This window comes from Polyodon spathula, chromosome 10 (genome assembly GCF_017654505.1).
Source record: "Polyodon spathula isolate WHYD16114869_AA chromosome 10, ASM1765450v1, whole genome shotgun sequence".
NCBI classification, from domain to species: Eukaryota; Metazoa; Chordata; class Actinopteri; order Acipenseriformes; family Polyodontidae; genus Polyodon; species Polyodon spathula.
The window spans coordinates 41454174-41477506 of record NC_054543.1 but is presented as its reverse complement, the minus strand read 5'-3'; the positions used below and the strand labels follow the sequence as shown (position 1 = coordinate 41477506).

At 36.6% G+C, this 23333-nt stretch overlaps 2 protein-coding genes across 9 annotated transcripts in view; one reads left to right on the top strand and one right to left on the bottom strand.

Annotated features, from left to right (window-relative positions):
- gtdc1 (glycosyltransferase-like domain containing 1) overlaps positions 1 to 21720 on the top strand; it is a 95194-nt gene extending 73474 nt beyond the window's left edge. For 5 of the 7 annotated variants that reach the window (XM_041262125.1, XM_041262132.1, XM_041262124.1 and 2 more), the window contains 3 exons: positions 3006 to 3076; positions 3890 to 3981; positions 11780 to 12956. In XM_041262125.1, coding sequence (XP_041118059.1) covers positions 3006 to 3076; positions 3890 to 3981; positions 11780 to 11863 — 247 coding nt within the window. In that variant the 3' untranslated portion in view covers positions 11864 to 12956. Of the gene's footprint in view, positions 1 to 3005; positions 3077 to 3889; positions 3982 to 11779; positions 12957 to 16886; positions 17589 to 21663 lie in introns of those variants that run through there. The other 2 variants (XM_041262129.1, XM_041262130.1) reach the window with 2 other exon arrangements.
- LOC121322319 (rho GTPase-activating protein 15-like) overlaps positions 14566 to 23333 on the bottom strand; it is a 211872-nt gene continuing 203104 nt past the window's right edge. Inside the window, exons 15-16 of one of the 2 annotated variants that reach the window (XM_041262122.1) lie at positions 19126 to 19258; positions 14566 to 16947 (exon numbers count right to left, since the gene is read on the bottom strand). In XM_041262122.1, the coding sequence (XP_041118056.1) occupies positions 19174 to 19258 (85 nt within the window). In that variant the 3' untranslated portion in view covers positions 14566 to 16947; positions 19126 to 19173. Of the gene's footprint in view, positions 16948 to 17598; positions 19259 to 23333 lie in introns of those variants that run through there. The other variant, XM_041262121.1, reaches the window with a different exon arrangement.

The window sequence follows — 23333 nt, the reverse complement described above, 5'->3', positions numbered from 1 at the left end:
GAATCTTGGTAGATTTGTATATCTGCACCCAAATTGTTTTTTTTTTTTTTTAAAACTGAATCTAATAATAATAATAATAATAATAATAATAATAATAATAATAATAATAATGAGAGCATGTGTAAAAAATGGTGTAAAAAAAGTAAATAAAAAGCATGTATTCATGTATTTGCTTAAATATGTAATTTCATAGGAATCCCTTAGCATGCCATGATAATAATAATAATTTTAATTTTGTCTGCTAAGTACGACAGCATTAGCATTTCCACTTAATTAAAAAAAAAAAAAAAAAAACTTAAAGCAGCAATTTTATTTACTCTCCTCTGGTATCACTTATAATTGTAACTTTCTATTTTTAATAATGAGGCATTTTTCCACAGTGCATCTCGCAAAAAGGTGCTGTCGATAATTAGCAGTCCACTCATATTACTTTGCTTTCTCAATTGGTGTCTCATCATCATTACAGTAAAATGTAACCTATCTGACTCATTATTGCCGAATAATGTGACTAAAAACCCTTGCAGGCCCTGAAGAAAAAGTAATTCAGCCAAGCAAAATTATCAGCTAATTATATTTAGAATCAAAAGCCCAATAACTATTTGCACACAAATATGGGACTTGAAGTGACTAGACCTTAATATTAAGCTTCATAGATTTAGTAGACAATTAATTAATTGGAATTGAGAGGTCATTGTCTAGCCATTTTGACATCAGATCAATTAGAACTCCATTTAGAATTTATTGGATAATGGAGACTGTATTTTATTTGTGAGATTAAAGATAAGAAAAGCATTATCATAAAGGCTTCTGTTGCAGCATAAAACCAATGCATGTATAAACACTTCTCTTGTCTTTTTGAATGAATAAACATAGCTGTTACAAGTTAATCTTGACTGCATGTTTTAAAATGAAAATAATATCATATCCTGTGTACATATTTTTATTGCCATAAGTGAAGAGGCCAAAAGTCTACTGAACCACAAAGATTACAGCCATTGAATTCAAATCAAGTCTTATAATACAAGAAAGTATCCCCTTGTGGTGCTATAATTGGGTTGTAATTCGTTGCCTCTGTATAGTTAGAAATTCTTTAAAATTTGTTATTATGAAATCTATAAAACAGAATAAATATGTAACATGACTGATTTTCAAAATTCAACTAATTAGCCAGTTACATTCCAGTTTTGTATAAACAAGGACAGACTGTTTTATATAGTTCTGGATTACGATTGCATGTATCCCAGTTATATTGCTGGCAAACTATTTATGTAATAGAGATTATTTTTTTCGATTTATGTATAAGATATTGTGCTCATGACTAAATAGGGTACCGTCATTAATTACTGCACGTGTCATTTTAATGGTGTTGCTGACCGTAATACTATGACACAAATATCATCATATTACCCTATCTATATATATATATATATATATTATATATATATATATATATCCTATATATTATATAATATACATATATTGTTTAATGATGTATATTCTATGACATGTCTCATGAATATTTAACTGTTGGCCCAAACCCTTGTTGTTCTGGGAACAATAACCAGGTTTGGATATTCTATTCATTATAAACCTATTAAGTTATCTTTAAATAAAAAAATAAAAAAAAAAAAGTAAAATAAATAAATAAATAATCTGTAATGTCTACAATATTCTAATAATGCAACAAATCAGTGTTTTGGTAGTAAACAAAATACCAGAACAGCACAGTCTTACATTTTAAAGCATTTCAAAGCACAAAAATAACTTAAGGCTTAATAAAACATAAGGTAGCATACATAATTTTATATCTGTGACTGAATTGGAGGGACATAAATGGTGAAATCAATGTAGTACAAAATGTGATGAATGAAAATAGAGCAAAGATATAAAGGGATTTATTTTCAATGGAGACACAAAGTAAAGTACAGTTTTTGTGTTTAAAACAAATCACTGCATTTTTTTATTCAAGTTTGAAATGTACCTAAAAACATATCAGCATTTTTTTTGTTTTGTTTTGTTTTTGTTTTGGGATTATCTGAACCACTTTGATATGTTTTTTCTTTTTTTTAAATCATTTTTTCGTAATTTGGGAACCAAAGGATTACCAAAATTTAAATTTGACATACATTTTATTTTTAATGTATATAATTCACATGGAACCATTGAAGAGAATAGAAAAAAAAAACATAAAGAATGTGTAATCATGATATATACTTATATAGGTCTCAGAGCAGGTCATAAAACTAATGTTATAGTATAGTGTCAGGCAAACCATGAGGATAAAAAAAAAAAAAAACTCTTCTGATTCCATAAACTATAAACCTACCGCACAAGCACAGAGGACATGATAAATAACCTTAGCAGTCAACATTCGCAGGTCTGTGCTGTATTTATAAATATATTAATGCAGTCTGCATCTACACTTAAATACCAGTATATGTACACGATGTATTAGTATTTCATTGTATTATCAGTTAGTGAATACCACACTAATCTGTAATATGAATTAATATCGATAGTGTAACTATGCGTGTCTTTTAGTTCAGGAAATAAATATTGCAAGACGCAAGTGTTAACATTTTTAAAAGTTTTTGGAGTAAATGATGTCGTGCTGTGGAGAACCAAGTTCTACAGGAAGATATATAAGCATTTTCCCCTTAAAACAACTGTTAACAGGGAGCAGATTTTTGTCTTGCATGCTGTCTAAGTTACTTTCCTGCTAAATGATATTCATCCACAAGATCGAAAATAAATACATGTCAGAAATGATTTGTGTGTGCTTTTGTTGTTATTTTTAAAACAGCAACTTAAATATTACATTACCTATTTGCATGATAAGTACTAGTTTTAAATTAAGAAAATCAAGAGTACCAGGATATAAAAAAGTTTATTGACTGCAGTCTCAAACTGGTAGACATCCAGTGCATTTCTAGTCAAGTATTTTAAAGGTGTTTACGTAATGGATCTGTAAAGCTACATCTTGTTGGTAATTGTTTATGTTGCAGGTTAGAAGCTGTTCATTGTGGGTGCTATCCGCTGTGCCCAAACGCTTTGGTTTACCCTGAAATATTTGCTGGTAAGTAACGTTTATTTTACCTTAAAACACTACAGACCCAGGTTTAGCATTACTCTTGGACTAGTTGATGTTGTCTGTGTGTGAAACCAGCTTCATGTCTGATTTTGTATGTTAAACGTTTTCAAAAACTGCAATACAAGTTTTCAGGCAATGTTGTTATGCTGTCGTCACATTCTGTTGTATGTTTGCTATGCTATAGAAAGTTTGAATAAGAAATTACTGTGTTGTGTGATAATGTGGAAACACTTTTCTTCTTTGCAAAAAATGCTAAAGATTACCAACCAAAACTAAGTATATTTAAATGTACACTGAACAAGTTATAGGTATGGTTATAGGTATGAAATAAACAGTACTGGGTGTCATTTCAATGTGTATTTCAGTAGGTAAAAGTTAGACATTGGGATCAATGTACACTGAACTTGCTTACATGAAAAATGTATTTCAATTTTCAAAGGTATTTTTTATATATATATATAATATATATATATATATATATATATATATATATATATATATATATATATATATATATAGTGTGTGTGTGCTTGTCAGAAAATGTATGCATCTAAGTATATAATACAAACCATTGAATTTGCCCAAAGGAAAATGTGTGATGTGTATACTGTAACTGTGCAGAAGTATTTTACATTAAAAATCCTTTTGAGCTGAGGTAACTTAGAAAAATCTTGCTTAAATAATGTACAACATGAGACGGCACAGAGCTATATGCATTTTTAATTACTAAAGTGACTAATATCTAGGTTGTGCTTTGAGGTTTTTGTTTCATTAAAAATGTATCTGTTTTTCCTGCAGCTGAATATCTGTACTCTACACCTGAACAACTGTTTAAGAGGCTTCAGAATTTCTGCAAGAGACCAGACCTTGTTAGGAAACATCATGTCAAGGTAGCTAATGCACAAACAAAACACCAATACCAATTCCTCTCATAAATAGTTCATTCTTTCATTTTTACAAACATCAAAGCAAATGTATCAGTGTTTGATTTGTTTGAAGGTGGCATATTGGTCTAATTTATTATTTTGACAATGTATGTTTTGTTAAAGATATGAAGTGAAATACATGTTGAAAACTGAACGTTTGCTATTAATGTATTTTTTCAGTATATATTATTTGAACCCAAGACACAGAGTGAGTGTATACATTTCTGAGTTAAAGCAGAAGGTAACAGACAGGGATGCTAAACATTTACCCAGCAGCCACCCCTTCCTTATACCATGTGTATTCAGTAGTATTTCTGAAAATGGTCAGCTATTTATTGAAAGATACATAAATAGATATTAACAGTTACATTTTGCATATATATTATTTCAATACTACATACGATTGTATTATCAAATTACAGTGCAGGCGCCATTGTGAACAAAATGTAACACGATATTTAAGAAAACTTGTGGTTGCATTGTACTGCATATGTAGCTGGAGATTAGAGATTGAAGCACTGACTGTGGGGGAGCCTAAAGATACTCAGATCCCATCTTGATCCACTAGCAGTAGCAGCAGGAAACAGTGTCCCAGTTTTGAAATAGTATCCTGGGGTGCAGATCTAATGAATGAAAGGAATGAAAAGTAGTACAGTAGTGTACTGTAACAATCAGATATTTAAACATTTTTGTAAAAATAAGGATGTATTCAACTTATAAGCAAATGTATGCATTCAAACCGATCGTAGCAAAGTGGTCACAGTAAGTCTTAATCTAATGAGTTCATATTTGCCAATTTATGAGAGATTGGAAATATTTTTATATTAATGTTCTGATTCCATTATGTTAATTCAGGAAACAGTTAAACTTGTTAAAATGGAAGAAACAAAAACCCAATTTAACACCCAATTTCAAACTCATTATCTTTCACTGTCTATTAACTAAGCAATGGTTCAGAAGGTAGTTTATACTGGTTTCAAATGCTGACATTACAGCACTTTGGTTGAACACTATTACAATGGGACTGGATTCAGTAAATTCCAAGGGTTATAGATTTAGACTTCAAAGAAACATATTAACTGAACCATAACTTTATCCTTACTTAAATTTAATCTAAGTAGTTATGATTTTAAAACAGCTGTATTTTATTTTAAATTATTAATTAAAAAAATAAAAATAATAAAAAACAGAATACAATCAACCATTGTAAAATTAACAAAACATTATTTTAAGGAGTATTCAGGAAATAAAAATAATAAAGAATGTAAATAAAGACATATTATTCCTGTAAATGTTGGGGATGGGTTCCACAGTTTGGTTTAAATGAAGTACATGTAACTAGCTGAAGATTAATTAGAACACCTCTAGATTGGTCTTTTGAATGTCACTTACAGTACCTGACAAACTTTTAAGACCATTTTTACATCATTAATAGAGATTCTCTGTTTTGGGGGATGCGAGACCTCTCATTGACAGAGATAATGCTGACGTGATGGTGATCGAAACATCACTTGGTGGTATGAATAACATCACTGGGTGGTGGTAACAGTTTCACGTCACATCTGACAGAAACACAGAACAATTTGGTGAACTGGATCTGCTGGTGTTTACAGCATTGAAATAAAGCCCTGTGTGAAGCTAGCATATTGATTGTACATATTTTTTTTTATCAATATTGAATTAATGAGCCAGTTTCCTTTTCTTTGAAACTAATTAAACTAAATGCAAACTTATTTCAAGTAAAATATTAATAAGATAAATATGCAGATATTGTTGTTGTGCTGATGAATATGAACCTTTTTATGTATGTATTTATTTCTTTTTGTATTTGAATCATCTTGGTTACTAGGTCTCATGTTTATATTAAGTCATTTATAATGAAAATAGACTTCGTAGAGTTTAAAAATAAGTATCTAATATTTATCAGTTTTGTAGGATATGAAGGGAAACCATCAAGGAACTTGGTGAACAGTAATGAGAATATAGTTCACAAATGTGTATGTAGATGTCACAGAGACGGCCGAAGTGGGCGGCGTCAGAACCAGGAAAGGTAATGCAATACACAAAACACAGGACAGATGAAATGAAGTGATGAAGACGCCTGTTGGCGCCGGTTTAATACAAAATAAAAGGTTTACACAAACACGAAAAACACAGGACACGGCACTCTATGCCAAAATAAATAGACAAACGAAAACAGACTAAACTTAACAAAACGGTGCACGGACAGACACTGACAAACACGGTGAGCGGATACTTTCTCCTCTTATTATTATTATTATTATTATTATTATTACTACGACTACTACTACTAATTTCTTCCGTCTCCAATCCCGTTCTCCGCTCACCGAACACCCAACCCCCGTATGTGACAACGTGCATCTATATATACTATTGTGCTGGGATTCAATTACCAATTAATTATTCACTTGAATCCCAGCACGTGAATTAATAAAGTGCAATTCCCCGTGCTCACATATTACTACATTTTACTTGCACGTGAAGTGCTGTGCAATCCTCGTGCCTAAATACAAATATACATTTTTAAACACTCGTGTTACACAGACCCGTTTATATCCCGTGTACCAATGACTATACACCAACATTTAACACACCACACGCAACACATAACAGATAATATACACAGGGGCGGGCACTTTGTTACATATACCCCCTCCTGTGCAAAGCACACATGGCCTCAATGGCCACCTCCCCCCTTAAAAGCCCAAAAGTCCCGCCCAAAGTCCTTGGCCAGGACCAGAGGCTTCCAGGGGCCCACAGGTCGTAATGCTGTCAGCAGGGTAGCATTCTCCTGCCAGGGTAGTCCTAGCAGCGGAAAGGCTGCTTGGGGTGTGGTCTCCTGACCTTCCCCCTTCTTCGGCGCCGGCAGCTCCCCTTGGTGGGGTTTCAACCACTGTTCTTCCTGCAGGGAAGAAACTGCAGAGGGAGCAGGTCTCCAGACCTCCTCCCCCTCCTCCGGCAGCGAAACTGCTGCTGGGGTTGGCGGTCTCCAGACCTCCTCCGGCAGCGAAACTGCTGCTGGGGTTGGCGGTCTCCAGACCTCCTCCCCCTCCTCCGGCAGCGAAACTGCTGCTGGGGTTGGCGGTCTCCAGACCTCCTCCCCCTTCTTCGTGGCCGGCAGCTCCCCTTCGTGGGGTTCCGGCCACAGTACTTCCGGCTGCGATGCTGAGCGGCGGGCAACCCCAGGCGATGCAGAGCGGCGGGCAACCCCAGGCGATGCAGAGCGGCGGGCAACCCCAGGCGATGCAGAGCGGCGGGCAACCCCGGGCGATGCAGAGCGGCGGGCAACCCCAGGCGATGCAGAGCGGCGGGCAACCCCAGGCGATGCAGAGCGGGCAACCCCAGGCGATGCAGAGCGGCGGGCAATCCTTGGGCGAAGCAGAGGCTGGCATCCTTGGGCGAAGCGAGGCTGGCATCCTTGGGCGAAGCGAGGCTGGCATCCTTGGGCGAAGCGAGGCTGGCATCCTTGGGCGAAGCGAGGCTGGCAGTCAGGACAAGCTGGGGTGCGGGTGTTGGCCCTCTTTTCGGCCACTGCAGCCGGGAGGTTCTTCCCCGTGCTTCCCTCAGCAGCCTATGCAAGGGCTGCTGAGGACCGCCAGCATCTAGTCCTGGCCCTTCTGGTGCAGGGAGAGGCAGCTCCTGCTCCTCTCCTCGTGATGGTGGGGGAAGTGATACCAGCAGGCATTCACCCTCTGCTGGTGGGGGAAGTGATACCAGCAGGCATTCACCCTCTGCTGGTGGGGGAAGTGATACCAGCAGGCATTCACCCTCTGCTGGGGGACGGGGATCCAGCAGGCATTCACCCTCTGCTGGTGGCGGAGGCAGAGGCAGCTCCTGCTGCTCTGCTCCTGCCGGTGGAGGTGGCGGAGGCAGAGGCAGCTCCTGCTGCTCTGCTCCTGCCGGTGGAGGTGGCGGAGGCAGAGGCAGCTCCTGCTGCTCTGCTCCTGCCGGTGGAGGTGGCGGAGGCAGAGGCAGCTCCTGCTGCTCTGCTCCTGCCGGTGGAGGTGGCGGAGGCAGAGGCAGCTCCTGCTGCTCTGCGCCTGCCGGTGGAGGTGGCGGAGGCAGAGGCAGCTCCTGCTGCTCTGCTCCTGCCGGTGGAGGTGGCGGAGGCAGGGGCAGCTCCTGCTGCTCTCCCCCTGCCGGTGGAGGTGGCGGAGGCAGGGGCAGCTCCTGCTGCTCTCCCCCTGCTGGTGGAGGAAGCAGGGGCAGCTCCTGCTGCTCTCCCCCTGCCGGTGGAGGAGGCAGGGGCAGAGGTAGCTCCTGCTGCTCTGCTCCTGCCGGTGGAGGAGGCGGAGGCAGAGGCAGCTCCTGCTGCTCTCCCCCTGCCGGTGGAGGTGGCGGAGACAGAGGCAGCTCCTGCTGCTCTGCTCCTGCCCATGGAGGTAGGAGCGGCGTGTAGTCTCCTGGTGGTGGAGGTGGGAGCGGTGTGTAGTCTCCCCTTGATACAGGGGACTGGTGCGGCTCTCCCTCACTTGCAGGGGACTGGTGCGGCTCTTCCTCCCTTGCAGGAGACTGGTGCGGCTGTGGAGACAGCGGTGGGACCTCTGCCTTCCTCTTCCCCTTTCCCCTTCTCTGCCACCTCCTCACCTTCCTCTCCTGCGGCAGTTCCTCCTCTCCTTCCTGGTAGGGGCAGCGCACCACCGGGTGCCCAAACTCCCCACAGGCAAGGCACCAGCCCTGGTCCTCCAGACCACCGAGGAACTCCTCCAGGTCCTGGCAGCCATCTCTCCAGTCCCAGCCTTCCATGTTTATTTTATTTTATTTTTTTTTGTTGTTGCTGTGGTTTTTTTTTTTTTTTTTTTTTTGACAAAACACCTCTCCTGGTCTGACGCTTGGAGGCGCTGTTATCCCACGCAGGACACCACGTGTCACAGAGACGGCCGAAGTGGGCGGCGTCAGAACCAGGAAAGGTAATGCAATACACAAAACACAGGACAGATGAAATGAAGTGATGAAGACGCCTGTTGGCGCCGGTTTAATACAAAATAAAAGGTTTAACAAACACGAAAAACACAGGACACGGCACTCTACGCCAAAATAAATAGACAAACGAAAACAGACTAAACTTAACAAAACGGTGCACGGACAGACACTGACAAACACGGTGAACGGATACTTTCTCCTCTTATTATTATTATTATTATTATTATTACTACGACTACTACTACTAATTTCTTCCGTCTCCAATCCCGTTCTCCGCTCACCGAACACCCAACCCCCGTATGTGACAACGTGCATCTATATATACTATTGTGCTGGGATTCAATTACCAATTAATTATTCACTTGAATCCCAGCACGTGAATTAATAAAGTGCAATTCCCCGTGCTCACATATTACTACATTTTACTTGCACGTGAAGTGCTGTGCAATCCTCGTGCCTAAATACACATATACATTTTTAAACACTCGTGTTACACAGACCCGTTTATATCCCGTGTACCAATGTCTATACACCAACATTTAAACACACCACACGCAACACATAACAGATAATATACACAGGGGCGGGCACTTTGTTACAGTAGAGTATTTGCTATAACTTCAGTGAATGCACAGACAGAGCATTATTCAAGTCAGGTTAGACTTTGCTTAAGCAATAGAACCCAAAGAAGAGGAGTTTACTATCTGGTAATGCCCGTCAAGTGCCCTTAATTCTTATTCTTGTAAGATTTTCTATCTCCGTAAAATGTAGCTTAAATGATATCCTTGTAAATGACAAATTAATTCAATCATCAAATGAACACTGCAGTCACTTACAAATAGTGTGCAGTTTTTAAATAGCATGAGACATAGTGGGACACAGGAAGCATGGTTTGACCACTTTTTGGATCTACACTAGAATATAAGACATTTCAGTTTCCCTATAACAATGGTGAAGCCTATTCTGCTAGTATAACACCACTTATCTTGGGGTTGAGGGCACTCTGCTTTGCCTCATAAACCAGCTGAGGTGTGGTGTATACCAGCACAACACGTGTGTTACTGCTGAAATGTTTTGTACTTATCTAACTGCATACACAGTAAAAAATCTACAAAAAGTTCAAAAGTTAAAGTGCGAGATTAAGAGGACCCTCTGTATGTGTGTGCACCGGTTTTCTCTTTTCAATGCATCTTCTTCTTATAGGTAATTTCATTTAAACCACAATAATATATCCACTTACTCAGTTCAAGAGCAAATCTATAATGTGTTATGTATAATATATGAAAGGATGAATGGGTTCCAATTTAATGTATCAACCTAGAAATAGAACCTTTACATTTGAGTCACAATTAAAGGAAGTAGGAGATTTGATGCATGGTTTTCTCAGTTAGAAAGAGCAGTTTTTATGTGTGGCCCATTTTGGTCTTTTTCAGTTTAACCTACTAGTTCTGAATAGAAATACAATTCTACTAACTGGTGTCTGATGTGGTTTAAGAATAAAAATCTCTTTCTTTTGAAGAATGCATTTTCCTCCAAATACACAGTAGTTTATAACACACAATACCGTATTGCATTTTCTAAAACACTTTTGTGCCTTGTGAACTTGTTTCAAGAATAATTAGATTTTCTACCCAACTTGTATGTACCAGTTAAGGCGGCAACATCACATAATTTATTTGAAACAAACATTAAATGTACAGTATATTCACTGTTTTGAGGTTATGGTTGGGTCTCAGTGTTTAGGGCATGTCTTTAAAATACTTTGAAGCAGTTTGATGTTGATAATTCACAAAACCAAGACTGAGCATATTGCCTTTATTGCTAAACCGTAGTTTCATGGTGTCATTGTCTGAAGGCCTGCATGTAACTACAGTATAATGCTATGGGCACAATTCTTAGTCTGTCATAACATATATATGGTTTTATTCTCCTTAGAGTCTTTATTGTATCTGCTTAGCAATATGTATTAGAAATCAGTGTCTGTCATTCCATGTCTTCAAGGGCTATCAAAGCTGTGTTTGTGTCTTAGAGTCGGTTTTTCTTTTTTGTATTATTAGTTTTGCCTTGACATTATGTTTCTTCCACTTCCAGCTGTTTGTACTGCTTATTCAACCTGTGCTTTCATGCCAGTTACATTAGTAAAGCAAATCCAGTGTTTCATTGATGGGCTATAATGCAGCATCAAACTACTATAAACAATTTGAGAATATAGAAAAACAGACGCGGAATAAATTAATTAAGGCAGTATTCAATGAATTTGTGTGTTTGTTTATCAGTGTTTAAGTGATGCATACACTAATTACAAAGCTAAAGGTTTCAGAACCAAATATTCACGATGGCTATCCTAGAAAGCGAATTGATGATGATCATGAAAGAAAATTGACAAATCAGACAATAGAAACATCACTGTTCCAGACAGTAATCTTGTTCAACCACATGGTTTTAGTTACATGTATTATTTAGACACATCTATTTTTTTATTCCTCTGCAGTGTTCCAGCGCATTGTCCAGTAAGACTGATTTAGAATTGTTTTTCAGGCACCAGACACAACCTAACAGTACAATGCAAGCAGCAGAAGTCACTTTCACTTACTTTACCACTTTTCACATATATTTCAGTGAGACAAAGTACACACAACAGATGGTCACAGTTTTGAAAATGATTTGATTTCAGCCTTAATTAAAAAAGTTAATAGGTTTTCAATTTGTAAAAAATCGAATACATTCATCTTACTAAGAATCCCCAAAATAATTTATGGAATAGAACAATTGTACAAATGTGTTTTGGTATTGAAAGTTTCCCCAATTTCTTTTGTAGGTTGACACGGATCAGTTTTCTTGGGCTGCTCTGTGTAGGAAATTCAGGTCTCTCCTTGCATCAGAAGCCAGGGAAGATTTGTGACAGATGGGGCTAAGTCACAAACTTGCAGCCTAAGGCAGAATCTGCGGAACTTTCCAGAGTATGCCCATATTTACCTGATCAGAGAGGGAGGGGGAAGAAAATGTGCAGAGGAAGCTGAGCCTGGCTGCTTGTCATAGCTGACACAGAGCCATCTGCCACAAACCTGTGGCGGCTTCAGATCTCCATTCCCTGCCACCACTCCAACCCAAATTAAATACAGATTCATAGAGACGTTATGATGGTTACACATGTCCCCAGCTTCACATGCAGGAGACTTTGTTAAAAAAAAAAATGTGGTCTGTTGTATAACCACACTCATGTATCCCATATGTGGTGCCACATTGAATTTCCGGTCGAATCTGTTTTTATCCTTTGTACTGGATGACATGGTGCCGGAATTCTTTCTTTTTCCGACATAATGGCAGCCAAGCTACAGCTTCAAACGCTCGCACTTGGCTGCATTTCTACCTAGGTTGCCAGGTTATCGTCGCGTCCTCAGAGGGCCATGGGGGCTGAAAGGAGGATAAGAGTGCTTCTGGACTAATTGGGCAGCCATCCATGAATTGTTTTTCAGACGAGAGGGCTGCTTTAGTGCTTGCCTTCTTTGCAAATTAATGACTCTGGCACAGGGGGTTTTAAGTGAAGGTATTAATAAGGGGTCTGGCAGGTATTCCCATGATTCACAGTGTTACATTTGCATTTAATTAATCTTAAAGAAAGCTGCAAGATAAACAGCTGTAATTCAGATGAGCATTGGGAATATGTGACATGGTGCCACCTATCTGATGAAATGTAAGCCATTATACTTGTTTTTATTTTTCTTCAAGCTGTTTCGAACACTATCACACCAGTAAGCCAGTAACGATTCATAGTGTATTTGAACATTTTGATATGGAAGGTACTTAAGAAAAATGTTAATACATTTTTTGACACATGGTTTAATTTTCAGTTACATATTATAGGTTAATTACATGTTTCCAGCAGGTAAGTCAATTTAAACATGTAGTGATCAGTTCAAGAACAAAATAATATGACATTTGATGTGGTTTCTGCTATGAATTTATACAAGTATAATTAAAAGTAAGATTTAAAAGATTTTGTGTGGAGTGTTTTTTTTTTGTTTGTTTGTTTTTTAGCCAGTTTATGAACACAAATGATAGCTTGTTAGATTGTGGTCTGATGAATATTAGGGCCACAAGCTATGACTGACAAGTAAACAGTTTTATCTTACATCTATTATTTTTCACATGTGTATACTCAAGGATAAAGGACAACAATGGCAATGCTAATTTAAAACAATATACATCAATCCTTTTAAGATTACATCTGTAACTGCACCTTCTGTTTTTTTTTTTTTTTTAATAATTATTTTTAGTTACTTCCCTATTGTCTGAATTCACCACAGTGCTATGTCCTATAGTAGTGATTTTATCAGAGATGTACTAGCCTACAAAAAGGAAGACTAGGCATATTTAAAGTGAATGTACTTTATCTGTCAGCAGATGCTGCCCGAACCTCTGAGTTTTAAATCTAATTAAAGAACAAAGGTGTGTTGTTGTCCCTATCAAATCAGTGTCCAGTATTTCAGCTACACCTTTCAGCCCCTGCTTTGTGGATTAATTAACACATGCTCCTTCAGAAAGGAAAGTCGAGACTTTGCATTCTCTGATACCTCACAGCTGTGTCACAGAGCACAGATTTAAAAAAAGAAACGCAAGCAGGCAGCAGTATCGTTAGAGGCATAGCTTTCTTCTAAGCCTCTACTCTCCTCATACGTGTCTCATTTTTGTCGCTTGTAGCTATGTTCTCTGGCTTTCAGATCCAGTTGGCCTTTTTTTATGCACTGGAATGTTAATGGTATAACACCAGGCCAAGAAAATATAAGAAATAATAAAGAAAGTGAAAAAATAATCTTGGCTAGATAAGGCATAATGAATTGATTCAATTTAAGTAATTTTAAACTTTAAAAAATAATGTTTATGTGTAATAATGTTTGTTAGGGGGAAGAATGTGCTTAACCATGGTATTAATAGATTTTGCCGAGGTTGCGTGGGCCCCTGGGTGCATCACAAAACTGTCCTCCTACACGATCGAGTGCGCAGCTGTAATTTAGCCCCAGGCGCACCTACCCACAGTCACTATCTAATGCATTTTACATTTGCGCAGATGAAAAAGAGGGAAAAAAGAGGAGGACTTTGCTCTCTTTGTTCCCTTTGTACCCTACGTCAGCTGACACATGGAAACTGTAGTGTAGGGTTTTGTTTGCCTCTAATCTGTAATTAGGAATTCTGTGTACAGGGGCCCTGCATTGTGACTGCCTTTCGAGTTGACAAATATTACTAAGGAATCATGGAAGCTGAACGCTGAAACTAGAATCATTATGTTACTAAGGTGCTATTTGGCTTAATTGGAATGATACATGGCCAATATTTTAACCCTTTTATTATTCTGTTGAGCTTTTGTCATGGTATAGGCGGTTGGAAGCCAATTTCTTTTCATGCCTTTACGTTGGAAGAACCAACGCTAACGAAAAGTTATAGAAAAGTCCCCCTAAAAGCAGTTTGGGAATGTTGAGAACATTTTAAATGTTTGTGTTTTGTTTGTCTGTTTGTCTGTTTTGTAATTATTATTATTATTATTATTATTATTATTATTATTATTATTATTATTATTTATTATTATTTAATTTCTAAGTGATTTAAATGCATTATTATTGTTCATCTTGGTAATTTAGTCAGAAATGATCAAAAATGAAACTGTCTGAAAATTCAACAATGCTTATGAATGAACATTTTAAAGTAGAAAGTGGCAATTATTGAGCTTATTAAGAATTTCATTTCATGCTGGTACTTCATTCTCATCTCACAGTTATCACCTAATTGGACAGTCTTAGTACAAAGAGGTCAAATTAGGCCAAAGTATGCAGGGGATAGATATCTTAAGCTAATAAAGTCGAGTGTACTTAGTGGAGTTTGGGGATAAGTTGCATTAGCACACAGAGGAGATGCTCTTCACAGTGGTAATAATACCTAGCTCTGATGCCACTGTATGGAGTTCTGCCCCTTATTAACCTACATAGACAACATTAGCCCTGTTTCCAGGTAAACCATGTGTCACCCATATGATAAAGAACTGCTTACCTCTCAGTACAATAACCCTCATGTAGGCTAATAATTACTCAACCTATTCACAGATGTTGATTTGATTTACAACATACCGTAGTAAAAGGCTATTTTAATCTTGAAGAGATTTGGAACTTTATAATTATCAGAAATGGGTTCCTGACGGCTGATCTCATTAATAAAAACTGGCATTTTGAAGCTTCTGGCACTTTTTGGATTTGTTCCATTGTACCAGATTCCCATTCCTGTATTGTAAAAATTATGACAAAAATTGTCATACTGTTTCAAATGCATGATGTAATTTAAAAGAGTGGGAGGTGGAGAGAACAATCTTTCAGTTGAATCTAGACACAGATGACTCCCCAATCTCACTCAGAGGCACATTTTAGTTTATTAACTTACATGTTGACAAACTCTTTAGGTGTAAAGCTCCCTTTAAAGGGTGGGGGGGGGGAGAGGTTACATGAAATCAAATGTAGAATTATAGTGAATTTAAAGCTAATATAGTGTTGTTGTAGTGTTTTTTTTTTATTTTTATTTTTTTTTACAGTGGTACAGAAAATATGAAGAATATACTGATACAATGATTACAATCAAATCAATACACTTTGATTAATATGTTGCCGCCCCAGAGCCAGAATGTCAAAATATACCAAAATCATGTAAATGTTTGATTAAGAAAGAAACTAGCTGAATGTATTGGGATCTGTAAGTCCTTATCTTACAAAGATATACATTTAAAAATAAAGTTCGGAAGAGTTAACACTGCTAAATGCTAATGCACATTCCATCTGTTAAAAAAAAAAAAAAAAAAAAAAAAACAGTCTGTGTTTAAACATCATGAAAGATTCCCTTTTCAGTATTATTTTCTTCCACCTGGTTGTTATAACAAGAAATAAAGGAATTAATACAATTTCTCTCATCTTAAGTGAGTGTCAGACTGATTGCATTGTGCACATAGCAGCACTAAAGCTAAGAAATGAAAAAAAAAAAAAAAAACAATTTTATTAGATGAAAAACTAAACCTAGAGGAAACTTAACTACACAGTACATTACGGTGTGCAAGAACTTGGTGGCCAATTACAACATTTTATAAGATGTTAAACAAAAATGTGAGTGTGATATTTAAGTATAGAAAAGATATCTAAATGTCAGTTTCTTAGCTTGGAGCAAAAGGAAAGTACCACTATTGGATCAATCTTGAAAGACGAGTTTATGGAAAGCTGTGGTGCTGGCACAACAGCACAGCACTTGAACAAATCTCTTTTGTGCTATAAGGGAATCTTAAGGGAGACATTTTACAAATAATTATATTTAACTACCCTCGGAGATAAAAACAAATGGAAGCAACAATGACAAGAAGAACACTCCATCTGCTGTAAACCCGAATGGCCATGATCAGGTAAGTGCAATTAGAACGCTTTTGTAATATCATTCTAAAATCGTTGTAAACACCTTTTTTTAATGCAATGCACAATTAATTCATAGTACGGTTCCTATAATGCGTGACATCTGAAATATTAGCATGGCTTCTTAATTACCATACATTGACACCCACTGGCATGGCACGTACAAGTTAGTATTCCTGAGTATCTAGAGATTTTTTTTTTTTTTCTTTACGTTTAGAAGAATATATTCTGAGCCATTTCATGAGTGGCTAATAGCTTGGTTGACTGTGGTAATTTGGTGTGGAGGTCAGGCTTACTGAAGTTCAATACACATGGATAAACATAAATGGTGACATAGCCCTTAAAATATGTATTTCATTTCATGCTAAAGCAGATGAGTCCTTGTTTTGACAAAAGGACACTTTAATTTTACAAATAACTATTGCAAGCGTCGACAGTTACTAACATGCACTTTCCTCAGTGATGCAGCACCTTCTCTTTCTCTTCCTTCAGCAGTCACGGTGAATAAGGGAGAATCATCTTTTGTGGTCATCACAAGTAGCACACATGGAATCTTCAAAATAACAAAGTATATATATAATGTGTAATGTATAAGCGGTTTGGTTTTCAATCTAATATCTCAAACAGAGCCTTTAAAAGATTAAAGGGAACAACTTGATGTCCAATATAAAAAAAAAAAAAAAAAAAGTTTCTTAGCTGTTTGTTTTACAGCTTATTTTAAACATGCATGTTATATCATAAACAATAGCTGGCCTGTCAATAACATTACAAGGCAATATTGAGGTTTTGGATGAGTGAGAGATGCTTGTTATGATGTCATTCCAAACCACTGTACTGTACTATATTATGAAGATGCAGCAAATTGTGAATTGCAATATGCAAGGCTATAATGTGCAAAGGTTGTGCTGTTTTGCTTTTTCCATGTGATACAGCTTAACTAATGTTAGGAGCATCTCCTAAACAGCTCACACTTAAACGTCAGGTTAAAGATATCTGCAACAAGTGATGCTTTTATTCATGTTAGAAAGTTGAAATGCAAGTATTGCCTGCATGTATGTATTTATGACCCAGAATAAAGTTAATGTCTGATGTACTTAATACTGTACGAGCACAACTTACGGACATATTTTCATAGCTCCTAGGCTGTTTTCAGAGAACAGTACAGCTTTAATGTTCCATTCTGCCAATAAGTAGTGTGCAAGTCAGTTGCCCTACTGCTAGAAATAGCGGTGGAACATACACTAAGGTTGCAATATGATTTGTATTGTGAGATACAGATCATGTTATGATAAGTATCATAAAACACACATGCACAACTGTCCTTTGTATAATGTGTAATAGTATATTGTTAATAATGGACTATTTTGTTAAAAGTCTAAACAAAAATGAGATATGGGAAGCATGTATTCATATCAACTATACGTCCCATTTATTCATTAGCTATGTAGTGCTTTTGGCCATGTATCTTCACAAAATGCACTTTCTGAATCCTTTGAGAATGTCTCCTTGATTTAATAAATAATCTCAATCAATAAACATTAAACGTTTCTTGACCAGGCTGGAAATAACATTCCACCTTGGAATTTCTGGATTTTGTTTCCAAGCCCTCAAAAATATGTAATGCTCTGTCAGCCTCATTGCAATCACTCTCTATTCCCTGGAATAAATCACAGGCATGGGTCACTGAATTCATACGACTTAAGTTTATATTTAAATATGTAAACGGCTGGAAACATTTTCTGTTTATGCAATCTCGTGTATGTGACAATAACATTTACATGAAATATAATTATGTGCAAAATAAATAATAGTAAACAAAGACACACTTAATGCAGTCGTGGTAGTAATCATTTACATGTTGCTTAAGTTTTTTAAACAGATCAGAAAATGCTTTACCTACGTGAATTTTTTTGTTTAACAAAAATCTAGAAAATGTGTACTTGATGACATTAGAGTAAACAACTAATTTAATATGATTTTAAAAATTGCTTCCTGTTGAATTTTTATTAACTATATTCTGCAGTACAGTTAAGAGAAACGTACAACACAACCCACGACATGCCTAACTTCAGTTATATGCTCATGTACACAGTGATTCCCATAGTGATGTTTTGTTACACATTGGTCATAAGACATCTGTAAAAAATCATCTTCAGTTTGAACTTTCTACATATTGTATTGTTTGTATCTGTATGTGGTTATTGCAGAAATGAATACCATAGCCATAAATACAATGTTTCCAGGCTTTACTGTATATATTTATTTATGTTTTTATTTCACTCATATTTGTCTTTCCTCAGCCTCAAGATAATGGGAAGCCTAGGCAGACTCATATCATATCTTTACATGTGTTATACTGTACAGTGACAATAATAGGCACATTTGAAAGTTAAAATGCCTTAACAAATCAACAACATTTTACTCATACAAACACAATTTATTTAAGATATTCCTTCTATGTTTTAGTTAAACAAAAAGATATGCATGCTCCTTGAGGGAACTGATTACTTTTCTATAGCCTACTGCTTCTAATGGAATCAGTTTTGATAAAGCCTTTGTTCTGTCTGTCACAGGCTTCAAACTAAAGGGTCTTTGTATTAAGTTTTAAAGTTACATTACAAAGGGGTTGTAAGATTTCCCAGTGGACTTTTGATCTCAGATCATCTGGGGGACTGGTGAAATCCTCACCAACTCCAGCACCCCCTCACTGTTGAAATCTGAAAAGACCCACCTGAAGGACTTAACTTGCTCCACATCTTTAGGCTTCCTTCAGATTGACCTATTCATGCTGGCACAGGGGGGGTCCGGGGCACCTTTTGTAAACCTTCAAAAGTAGCCCAAGGTGCCCTTTTCCATACGGTTCACTGGAAAGGAAATACAAAAATCAAGAGGACAGCAACCTATATACCTTATTTCCTGCTATCTTCGCTACAGAAAAGCACAGAGAGGAAGCCTAATACAGCATGGTACCTAAATACCTTTTGGACATAAGAACTCAATAAAGGAACTTTCATTGCATCCATTACCCCTACTGCAGTGCATAACAAATTAGATTTAATAGGGTTGCTTTCCCCCACAGTCATTTTTGCCATTTGCTTTAAAATTTCAATTTAGTGCCTAATGCTTGAATTTCCTATAATGTATTATATTGCTATATTATACCAATTACACCAACTGCGAACATTAAATTAAAAGCATTAGCGCAATATTAGGTTGTAGATCAGTCGTTTGGAAAAGGTCTGGCTCAAAGCAGCAAGGAAGTTATGTGTTGAAATTTTCAAGCAGATTTGTGGGTTTTAAATTTGAGGAATATGTTCTTTCCTCAAACCCAAGCCTGGGCTTAACCTCTTACCTATATTGGAGATGGAACGAGAAGTTGCTCAATATAGTGCATTCATCACTAATCTATTGATTATGTCTTTTTTTTTTTCTCTCATTACAATAAAAGTGTTGTTCTAACAACGGAGAAATCAGTGGTTGAAATACTTTTTAGTCTATAGCATCCAGTATGTAAACAGTGAACACTGTGGTGATACCAACTTTTTTTAATATAAAGCCAGCTGTCCCTCTTTGTACAGTAGAAATTGACAAAATAACTTACATTTTAAAGATGTTATTTTCCAATTATTCATAATTGGCAACCATGTATACTTTAATATTTAAAACACGGTTATGTTTGTTTAAAAAAAAAATGAAGATTTAGCCTAGACCTTAGTACTTAACTGAGTGCTGGAATCAGCAGGGTTTTTTTTTAAATCTTTTTTTTTTTTTTTATAATAATCTTTATATAGCATCTTTCATAGTGGACCACCATCACAAAGCACTTTACAAGATACAAAACTAGGGTGTGTGAACTATGCATCAGCTGCAGAGTCACTTACAACAACATCTCACCTGAAAGACAGAGCACAAGGAGGTTAAGGACTTGCTCAGGGTCACACAAGGAGTCAGTGGCTAAACCAGGTGTCTCCTGGTTACAATCCCATTTATTTAACCACAGCCTCCTTTGTTATTCATTTTATTATTAATTATTTTTAAAGAAAAAATTATTTGCTTTTTTTTTTTTTTTTTTTTTTTTTTTTTAAACAGCCAAATCCACAAATTGTAAATGCATCATTTCCAAATGATATTTAAAATGATCCAGTTAAAGGATGTAATCCATTAACATGCTTTAGGGAAGAATGCAGTTTTCCATTGTTAGGTTCAAGGTACTGAAGTTTTATACTTGTACATTAATTTCTGTTTCTTTCCTCTCTAGATAGTAATAGCTTGTCAAAGGGAGAGGGAGTTGTCCAGGGAAAGTGACACAGTGAGGGTTGGTACAACACTGACTCATGTGGTGTAAAGGAGTTAGTGCATATGAAAGGCAAAATTGTTTGTGCAATGGCTTTGCATGTCTGTTTTGACTCTAGGCTAGGAAGCTGCAATTCCCACTGAAACACAGCCAAATATTGCAGCATTCCACACTGCTTAAAAACAGACTTGCCTATAGGATTTCATTTTTGGTCATAAAACAGTGGTTTAAAAAACCAGTGGAACCATTTTGAAAGTTACATACTTTTGGTTTTTATTTTTATTTGTATTTATGTAGTATGCACTATGTAAACTACAACTATAGACTTCCAATTATTTCACAGTTCTTTGCTTCAAATATAAAAAGAGGTGGATCTAGGGTAGTCACAAGTTGTCAAATGTCCAATATCTGCCAGACCTTGGTTCTTGTGAGCTGTCAGCCCTGTGGTTGGTAAAGAATAATATGTGGTCAGTTTCTGTTTTGTGTTTCTTTGGTACCACCCTAAAGACAGCCATTAAACCCATTGCTGATAAAAGCAACCCCACGCCACCCCCTCCCAGTGATCAGTGTTCGACTGCACAACCCCAGGGGGGAACTGCCATATAAAGTCATGGCCTTGTTATGCAAATATAAGAATGAAGTGTAATTGTTCTTTGCTGACTAAATTGAATTAAGAAGATGATGTATTTATGTAGTTGACTAAAATGGAATCTCTATTTTATTTATCAATTTGATTAATTGATTTTGTGTAGAGCCAGTATGTACAGCTATGGCCAAAAGTTTAGCATCACACTATAGAATTAACTAATTTTGCTTCATAAAGTCGAATGAAACCTGCTGAATAATGTTATGTTAAATCTAACATAAAATACTGTACTACTATTAAGGCTTCCGGTAGACTTTTGCGATATCATTTTGTAGTCTCTTTGATTATATTCTGTTAAACAAAATGATGTCTCAATCCTAAATTTCTAGGTGATGCAAAACTGTTGGCCAAACTGATGCTGAGGGATAATGACCCAGAATTGCAAGGTGAGCGGTTTCCTAAATTCTGAATCATGTTCATAACTTACATCTCTTTCAGGCCCTGGGGTTACACATCTTTGCATTTATTTATTTATTTATTTATTTATTTATTTATTTATTTATTTATCTATCAGTTTCCATACATTTCTTAACAGCATTCTCCAGTACAAGCATTCAGCAGGTTTCAAAGGCTTGATATTGTAAACAGGCCTGAAAATGCCATTCTCATAAGATCCAGTCATTAAAATGTGACCCCTGTGACTGGGGAGGAGTTGAGGGTTTTTCACTGTCCCCCGTCGCTACCATGTAACCGACAAACATTTGTCTTCCCAGTATTCATAACTCTGACTATTATGGTCTGCATTAGATTGGTACAGTCAATTAAATAAATGTCCCCAAAATTTATTTACAGTTTATTTTAATCACTATAATATTATATATATATATATATATATATATATATATATATATATATATATATATATATATATATCCATAATACTTCAAATACAGAGAGAAATGCATAATACATGATACCATTATATTAAAAAAAAATGCATAATACATTAACTAGTGGAAAGTACATAATACACGATAGTACATAATACATGAAATAATAGCAGAAGCTAATAGCAGATATCAGGCTTAAAGACCATGGAAAGCAAGAGAGAACAGGTGGGTCTTGAGAGTTGATTTAACACAATACAGCATGTATTGTGTTAAGGAATTCAAAAATACTTTGTTGTGATATGCCCTTAACCACTGAATAAAAAACTTGCTGGAGGAAATTATTTTGTATTGAAATAAGTGGATAATTTCTAAATTTCAAGGACAGCTTGTGTAATGGATAAACAAAAGCATTTATTAAGGAATTCATTTTTAAATTTTTTTTATATAAAGTAAACCACAGTGAATAAGAGTCAGTGAAATGGCAAATACTGGTAATATTAACATCCCACACTAGTACCAACTTAATGAACTTTGTAAGCCAAGATATCAGGCTTTCTTGAGAAATTGCATTTTGATTGGACATTATTGTTACTATTGGTATCAATGGAACAAAATACGTTATGCCTATTAACCTCTGCATTGAAATGCCCCCCCTTGTAAAAATGATCAGGTTAAACATTAAACAGTCAGTAGAGAAAGGACACCTGTATTTGCTGGTCCTATTATGTAGCTTCTGAAAAGAAAATGCTTTACAGCTGGCCACATTAGCATAATTAAATACACATCAATTAGAAAGCTCAATCACTGCCCCTTCTTTCCCTTCATATGCAGATAGTGGCATTTGTCTAAGGTGCTAAGTAACAAAAATACTTTTTTAGGAGTTGAAGACTTCTTAGCGAAAAGAAAGAGTAATAGGATTTGTATATTGTTTTGGAGGTTCACCTTAAAGCTAGTGGAAGTGATTAGCTGTGGCTGTGCTATTGAAAGAGGTACAGTTGCATTTTGCATTTCAATTATAGCAGCATTCAGGGGCCTGTTTTATAGATGTGCATTTTACAACGTGCCTCTGCTTCTACTATTCCTTTATTCCCCCCTCTATAATAAGGGTAAACAAAGACCAGCATTGTGACTTTAGCCCCTTTTTAACAGGGGAAAGCCCTGCTAACCCA